Source organism: Lepidochelys kempii, chromosome 14 (assembly GCF_965140285.1).
Source record: "Lepidochelys kempii isolate rLepKem1 chromosome 14, rLepKem1.hap1, whole genome shotgun sequence".
In the NCBI taxonomy this organism is placed as follows: domain Eukaryota; kingdom Metazoa; phylum Chordata; order Testudines; family Cheloniidae; genus Lepidochelys; species Lepidochelys kempii.
In genome coordinates this window covers 743,448-751,648 of record NC_136393.1, presented here as the reverse complement: position 1 = coordinate 751,648, position 8,201 = coordinate 743,448, and the positions used below count along the sequence as shown (strand labels likewise).

General features: G+C 51.6%; 1 protein-coding gene across 2 annotated transcripts; it reads right to left on the bottom strand.

The window, feature by feature from the left end:
• Window positions 1-310: 310 nt before the first annotated feature.
• On the bottom strand, window positions 311-7,403 carry SIRT7 (sirtuin 7). 2 transcript variants are annotated; one of them, XM_073311646.1, is made up of 10 exons: window positions 7,269-7,403; window positions 7,005-7,142; window positions 5,243-5,347; window positions 4,058-4,128; window positions 3,819-3,891; window positions 2,926-3,024; window positions 2,191-2,427; window positions 1,855-1,935; window positions 1,492-1,598; window positions 311-891 (listed from the first exon to the last, which is right to left on the bottom strand). In XM_073311646.1, the coding sequence occupies exons 1-10, from the start codon at window positions 7,362-7,364 to the stop codon at window positions 678-680; spliced, it is 1,221 nt and encodes a 406-aa protein (XP_073167747.1). In that variant the 5' UTR covers window positions 7,365-7,403; the 3' UTR covers window positions 311-677. The 2 variants fall into 2 exon arrangements, with proteins under 2 accessions (XP_073167747.1, XP_073167748.1); XM_073311647.1 differs by lacking the exon at window positions 7,269-7,403 and having other exon boundaries at window positions 6,588-7,229.
• Between the last annotated feature and the right edge of the window lie 798 nt (window positions 7,404-8,201).

Genomic DNA, 8,201 nt, shown 5'->3' with positions numbered 1-8,201 from the left:
GCTGCATCCCGGAGAGCCCGCCCTCCAACCCAGGGCAGGACCCGATCCGGCTGCTGCATTCCGGAGAGCCCGCCCTCCAGCCCAAGGCAGGACCCGATCCGGCTGCTGCATCCCGGAGAGCCCGCCCTCCAGCCCAGGGCAGGACCCGATCCGGCTGCTGCATCCCCGAGAGCCCGCCCTCCAGCCCAGGGCAGGAATCCCGGAGAGCCCGCCCTCCAACCCAGGGCAGGACACGAGCCAGCTGCTGCATCCCCGAGAGCCTACCCTCCAGCCCAGGGTCACCCCCACTAGCCAGTCACAGAACCACAAGAAAGTTCAGGCTTCTTTACTTAGCAAAAAGTACCCCACAAGGCAGAGAAACAGCAGGTGCACCAACCTGCCAGTGCTGCTAGAGAACAGAGTGTAAGTGCTGAGGTTAAGGGAAAGGTGTCAGACTGCAAGGCCCATTACCTAACAGCCAGCTGTCCTCTGAGCTTTGTCATTGCACAGTAAATAGTTGCATGAAAATATGGCTCCTGCAGTTTTTTCCAGTTGCCCCCACCTCAGATCAGCAGAGTCCGTGTCTGGAGTCCATGGCAAACCCAGCTGAGTCCAGGGCAGCAGGGAAAAGCCATCCTGAATGGCAGCAGCTGATGTATTTCCATAAAAATATAGAGTTCAAATGGCAATTTACAAAGTCAATTTACTTTTTTCTTCTTGGAGCCTTTTGCACAACCCCTGCCAAACCAGCCCCCTGAGAGAGAGAGGCTGAGCTGAGAAGCTGGCTCTCGCTGCTGCTCTTGCATCTGCGCCTCCTCCAGGCTCCATGGTGGTGCCACAGGTCTCCGGCTGTGACTGCCTTCCTCACCGGGGCCAAGGGGGATAGCCAGAGAGAAGATAGGGTCCTTTGTTCTACCAAAACAAGACAGATGTGTAAGAAAGGCTCCTTGTCCTGCTGCTGGGGGACTCAGCACTACCACACACAGGAACTGAACCCACTGCTGAAAATTACACTCCTCCATCCTCGATGTAGCCAGGGAGCAGCTACTATTCACTCAGTCCAAAGAAGCAGCTATGTGACTAAAATCACCTCTTGTGCCCTCCCCTGGAAGGCAGGCTTTTGGACTGCTCTGCCATTGCACACATCTCACTGCCTCACTTCTGCCAGGAGTTGCTGACAGCGCCTTCTGGGTGACGATCACTATTAAAAACTACAAATACTAAAATATACTGCTGAGCAGGCAGAGGAATGTTCTGTGGTAAACAGGCACAGGAGGGTGCAGTCTCAGCCCAGGCCTAGGAATTTAGAACTTCCCCATTCTCATCCCAGTGCCAGCAAACCACTTCCTTTCCCTGTGCCTTGGTTTCCCCATCTGTAAAACGAGGATGACAGAAGTGACTTGCTTTGTAGGAGGGAAGTGAAGGGGGGGCCAGGGGAGTGAGTTCTGTATAGAATAGATGAATATTATTGTCAGTAAACATGAGGCAGCCACCAGGCCTGAGGCTCCTCACCTGTCATAGCATGGGATCTCCAGACCAAGTTCTTCCATCAGTAATCTCATAACATCATCACATTTCCCATGCAGTTTTAGGGCAGCCAGATCATCCTTTGGAGTCCACTGTGGGGGGCCAAGGAAGTGAAGATAAAAATCCAGACAGGCTGAATGAGCAACCCCTGTATGATCCCTGCACAGCACCCTGTCCAGACCTAACAGCCTTGTATTCTGGCAGGGGACCCATGTCCCAATCTGTCCCCTGCTCAAATTCACACTGTCTAGTTCTCAGACTCTTTGTGGGTATGAATTCCCCCGTACAGCAGGATGTAGGCGCAGAATCTTTTCACATGAGGCTTTTCCCATTTTTTTAACATCTCACCTGCAGGTTCACAATGTAGAGTTTTGGACGGCGACTGGGGGGTTTGCTCATGCACCAAAGACGTGGATACTTTTTCAAAACCTGGCATAAAATAGAGACTGTCAGTATAGCCAAATGCAGATGTAAATGCTGGAATATATCTGTGAGAGTAGGTGGAATTTATTACCAGGAAGGGGACGAGGGAGGAGTCAGAAGAAAGACTACCAAGCACCAGGATTTATCACATGTGGTGGGCGAGGCCAGACACCAGGGTGTTTGGGAGAAGACTGCTCCGCGCCAGGGCGCATCACCAAAGGAGAATGCTGCTAACAATCTTCACTGAGCGTCTACAGTTACCTTTAAGCTGGAACCCAGACACAGAATCACATCTGCTTTGCTTGCAGCCTCTGTTGCTGCTTCCCAGTTCAGAGGTTCCCTCAAGGTCCCCTTCTCCCCGAAATGGACGATTGTGTCTCTCAGCTGTGCCCCACACTTATGGCACATCCTGCCTGTATGATGTCTGTGCAGGGCTGTGCGCTCCGTCACATCAAACATTCGCACATATTCTCTATTGGGTGTGCAGAAAGTACAGACCTTGTGCAGGAAGGAAGCAAGGAAATGCAGTTATGTAACAGGCAAGTTTGCTCTTTTAAAGGCCAGGGGCCTTTCATCAGTTAGCCTTGGTTTGAGGCAAAGCCCCTTTAACAACAGGTGTTTCGCCTTGGTCGGGAATTCAGACCCAGCTGGTAAAGGGGTCAGGTGACTGCCTGATGAGCATCGGATTCCTATAAGGCTGAAAGAGCTCATTTTCTAGGTCGGAGCTACAGGAAGTAGGGTAATTCCTGTGGCAGGTGTATGCCTAGGCAGTCTGTCTATAGGAGGACTGAGGAAGAGCTGCTGGATTTATGCTAAACTGTTTCATTTGGGGGTTTTCTACAGACTGTCACTGCAACCCATAAATAGTGCCCTGAAGAAAGGGCCTGAACAGACTCCGGGTGCAGAATTTAATCCTTCGTGGACTGGGGAGACAGGCCAGCAGCCCATAACCCACATGAGCCCACAGAACAGCAAGCCTTTGCCCTGGCTACTCACCTCTATGTACATGTTTCCATGAAGCTCAGATATTGCTGCTTGGGGTAACCCACTCCGTAGATGGAGACCATCACAGTTCTGAGACACCACATGCTGTACCTTGGAAGGAAGGAAGCAGAGCTGACATGGCATGGAACTCTGAAAGTGTTCACCAATGAGGAAAACAGACTGACCCCAGTACAACCCCAGAATTTGAGCAGAGTTGGCAGAGACCAAGCAGGGTGGGCAAGAAATGACTGAGAAGACACAGAAACCAGCACACACTTATGACAGAAGTTAAAGGGCTCCCACTGCTAAATAAAGCTCTGCTAGGAGTTATCACTATTACTCTGCTAGAAGTTTTATAACAGGAACCCTCACCCACCCACACGAACAGGCTAACAAGGCGGGGGCGGGGGTGTGAGGCAGTTATGGAAAAGGTGTTGCTACAAAAGGTGGGAGTTACACCTAGGGGTTAAAGTGGCCGGTACAGAGTAATGGTAAGAAGCCGATACCAGCCCGTACGCAGCAACATTAAAGCGCTTTAAGGAGGGTCCCTTGCCACAGCAGTGCTTTAATATCGCAGCCCTGCCCCACCAAAGGGGTGGGGGGAAGAGGAGGAGGAGGAGGCGGCAGCTGCCTCAGGATTGCCCCCAGCCCCGCCCCTTCTGGGGGCCCACTCCTGGCCCCGTACTGGTAAGAATTTTATATTACTTTCCCCCTGGTTACACCAATAAGACACTGGGTTTTTACAGGAGCACAAACCCTGCTGTTTCTATGTGGACATCTGGCCACCTTCCATAAGTAACAGTAACTATGTTCAGTAATCCAAGGAACACTTTTTCCCCCAGCAACTGGTCTCTGTTGATTTTCCAGCCTCTTCCTTCAGAGCACTAGTGAGCTTAGGACCTTACCAGGTTGTGCTTGTGTAAGCAGGCAATGCTCATATGAGTGAGCGTGGGCTCCGCTTCACTCAGATCTGTAGCCCTGGCAAATGGAAAGGGAAAGGAAAAGGAACAAAAGAGGAGCTGTTAATCCCACATTCAGTCTTTGCCTTCTGCTGTGCAGCCAAGAAAGATACTCTTTGGAGGGTTGCAAAGACTGTCACCCCATTAGAGCGGAAGGGAAAAAAATAGTTATGTCATCTGCTTACCTGATACTCCTCCCTTTCTGCAGTAATGTCCAGACTCCATTAGGACCCCTGTAGTCAGGGATTGAAGCTGCCTGCATTACAGGAGAAACAAGAGGAAAATGAGACCTGCTGAGAATGCTCCCCATGCCACCAGTCCAGCTTTGATAGTTTATCTGATTCTCACTTCCTACATTCCCCATAAATCCATCAGCCCTCTCTCACACAGAAGCATATACGGGTCTCTCTCACTTGTTTAAACTCCATGCTTAACTCACTCTGATAATTCATCCAGAATCATCATCCTTCACAGAACAACATTCTGTCCATCTTCCCCACTCATTCAGTTTCTGCATTTTTATGTTACATCCCTAGTATTCTCCTCCCTCGCATAATTCATATAATTTCTGCCACTTTTTCCCACTCAGTATTTCCTATTTCCCCACAAAGAACTCAATTCCTAAATCCTTCCATAGTTCCTCCAGATATGATGGCATCTTTGCTGGCCATACTCCAGTACAACTGTCTATTGCACTATAGCACCCAGACACCTCAGTCTGAATCATGCCCCCATTCCGATATGGGCTGTAGAAAAAAAATAAGAAAATATGGTTCCTGCTTCAAAGATTTCACAATCAAAAGTGAAAAGTGACATACGCAGGGGATGTGCCAGCCTTCAACACCCACTTCTCCCAGCAGGGACCACAAAGGCAGACCATTTTTATAGATATTTACAATTTAAAAATTATGAACTGCCTGCTAGACCCATCTGCCCTTCAACCTAGCCATCATTAACTGGCCAATTTCTTATTGGCTATAGGACAGAAGTGGGTCTTGAAGAGAAATCTGAAGGAGTGGCCTTACTGATCAGATCGAAAAGGACATTCTTTGTACAGTGATCTTGGCTGCTGCCTAACACTTCACACTAACCCAGAAGGGCTCTGACAAAGATCTTTGTATGCAGTCAGAGCCTCAGCCTTTCCTGACCAACAAGTGCCTTCCTAAGACACAAATGTGAAGGTGTCCTGACTGTGGACCAATCTCAGTCTGAATACAGGATCCTAGGACTCCTAATACTTTGCTTACACACCTACCTGGCTTCATGCAATCCACTCACTAACCAAGAAAGATCTCTGTAGAATTTATGGCATAGAATCACTGCTGAAAGAGCTCCAGCAGCCTTAAACAACTCATCCCATTTAACCCTACCGTGCTGATCCCAGCTCCTGTATAGATGACCAGGTGTTTCGCACTTCGGACAGCTGCGGCCAGCTCAATGACCTTTCTCTTTAATTCCTCTGGTTCATCACAAACCTAAAGAGAAGACAAGGAAGTTAGAGCAATCTCTCTATGCAAATTGCTGGTTAACTCCCTTCTGGTCTCTTCTCTTTTTACTGAATCCTTACTGGCTTCAATTAAAAAAATTAGAAAAAAAAATTGTTTGAAAAGAATATCTTTTTCTCATGTGCATGCCTTGATCCTAGATATCAATTCCTACTGTCACAAGAAGACAAAGTCAAGGTAAAATTTAATTTAATCAAAACGTGGATGAAAATGGAAATGTTTCAGTCAGAAGTAGAAAATAATTATGTAATAGAATCAATGTCAGACACATATGAAATTGAAAGACTGGATGATGAACTGCAACTTCTTCTTAAAGCTCATGAAATCTCCAAAAACAAACATATCTGGATGAAGAAAAGCTCTAAAAACGATTGGGACAATTCTTGATTCATTTGCAGATGAGCCACATCTCATTAAGAAAGAAATCATTTTAAACCATTGGAAATGTCATACCCAAGATGACTCAATTGACAGTTCCAGCATCAGGAGTAGTGAAAGAATGTTTTCAGGCTTCAAAAGTATCCTTTCACCATAAAGGTCCAATACAACACAGAAAATCTTACAAGATGTTATTTTAATTTGATCAAACGTATTGTTCATAAAAAATAATTGTTTGACAGCACAAGAACACTAGGAAAACTCATGTAAAAGTTAATCAAAACAGTTTCAGTTTCAATTTTTTTTTAAATTTAAATCAGATTGACATTTGATTTGACCTAGTTTGAATCAGTAACTGAAGTTTTTTGGGATTTTATGATGGCGTGAACCAGAAAAGAACCCAAACACATTGAATACAACTGAACCCAAACCTGAACTAAACCAAACTAAATACCAGTTAGACTCCCTGTTTCTCATTCTGCATCCCTGGAAGCTGCAGTGGCGTCTCATCCGGGGGTGGGGGGAAGAGAGGGGTCAGGAAAGCTGGCATACAAAGCCAGTCAGAGCAGTTTATTTTCTGAATAGAAAAGAACTGACATGGACTATTAAACCTTGACAGTGGGTTAGAAATCTCCTAGAGGGTGACACCTTTACATGTCCTTTCCCAAAAGGACAATTCTCCACTAAGTAGGATCCATTTCCGACAGTTTCCCTGTCAGACTTATTCTATAGGTTACAGAAACTATCCTCCAGTTTTTTTTTAATGCCACTCATTGTTATACTATTGGAGTTCATGCAACAAGAGTTAGGTAAGCAACATGGAAGTCCTTACCATAGTCTGTCTCTTCTCCCTTGTCTGGTTAGAGGAAGCTCTGTTTGCAGTTGACTTTATTCTTTAAGTGGAAAAAATATTTGTTGCAAGTGTCACTCTAGTTATGGTGGAAACCTTTACCAAAGGTTAGGCCTGAGACTCACTACCTGACTCCTCTCTACTCAGGATTTTCCAGCTCTCACAGGCTTTGCTCTACGTAGTGTGATCCTCACGGTCCCAGAGACGTGCAGGGTCCTGATCCTCAGTGGCTCTGAAGATTAGGACCATGCCTTTGAAGGAGCAGGGCGAGTGGCCAGGGATCCGAGGGAGGGCGGAGGCCTGATGTGCTCTCGTGGCTAAGCGGTTCATTGGATATCAGGGACTATAGCGGGGCCCGCAAGAGCGGGAATCAACGTCCCAGCGCGGGCGAGCACCCACCTCCTCCTGCCTCCTGCGCAGCCCCTCGCGCTTCATGCGCCGCCGCTCCAGCTCCCGCACGATGTCCTCGCACTCGCCCAGGAGCAGGCTCTCCTCCGGGCTCCGCTCCCCCGCCGGCTTCCTCAGGATCCGGGACACCTGGCACCCGGAGAGCACAGAACGGGTCACCCGCCGCGCCCGCCCGAGCGGGCCCCCGGCGGGGCAGGACCGCGCGGCGGCGGCGGCGCCGGGCGAGGGACCCGGGCTAACGGGAGGGGGCGGTACCTGTCTGCGCCGGTCCCGCTGCTCCTCCTGCTGCAGGATCTCGGCTCGAGCTGCCGCTTTCCGCTCCGCCCGGCTCAGGCTCCCGCCAGCCGCCATGACAGCCGTGGGACGCCGGCCGCTTCCGGGTACGGAGCCAGAGCTTGTGCTTCCGGCGGCAGGATGAGGGTCACTTCCGGGCCAGAGCGCCTATTTCCGGGTAAAGAGCGGGCCCGCGCGCTACGAGCTGCCGGCCTGGCACGTGCCTTTGCGCCACCTGCCAGCAAAGCCCAGGGGGCGGAGCGATGGGCTAACGGCGCCTGCGCAGTGACGGCGCTCGGGGTCAGCGCCACCCGCGGAGCGAGCGAGGCTTCCCCTCCCCCCCCCCCCGCCTGAGGCCCCGGCCCCACTGCCCGCCCCCCCAGCCCAGCGCCAGACCCCCCCCCCGGCTCCTGGCGCCCCCCAGCCCAGCGCCAGACCCCCCCCCGGCTCCTGGCGCCCCCCAGCCCAGCGCCAGACCCCCCCCGGCTCCTGGCGCCCCCCAGCCCAGCGCCAGACCCCCCCCGGCTCCTGGCGCCCCCCAGCCCAGCGCCAGACCCGCCCCCTTCTCCCCCGGTACTGCCCCCCCCAGCCCAGCGCCTGCGCCCCCCCAGTACTGGCCCCCCAGCGCCTGCGCCCCCCAGTACTGGCCCCCCATGCCCCCAGCACCACCCCCTCTGCGCCCCCAGCGCCACCCCCTCTGCGCCCCCCAGCCCAGCGCCTAATCTCCCCCCCAGTACTGGCCCCCCAGCGCCAGACCCCCCCAGTACTGGCCCCCCAGCGCCTGTGCCCCCCCAGTACTGGCCCCCCAGCGCCAGACCCCCCCAGTACTGGCCCCCCATACCCCCAGCACCACCCCCTCTGCGCCCCCAGCGCCAGACCCCCCACTGCTCCCCCAGCCCAGCGCCTAATCTCCCC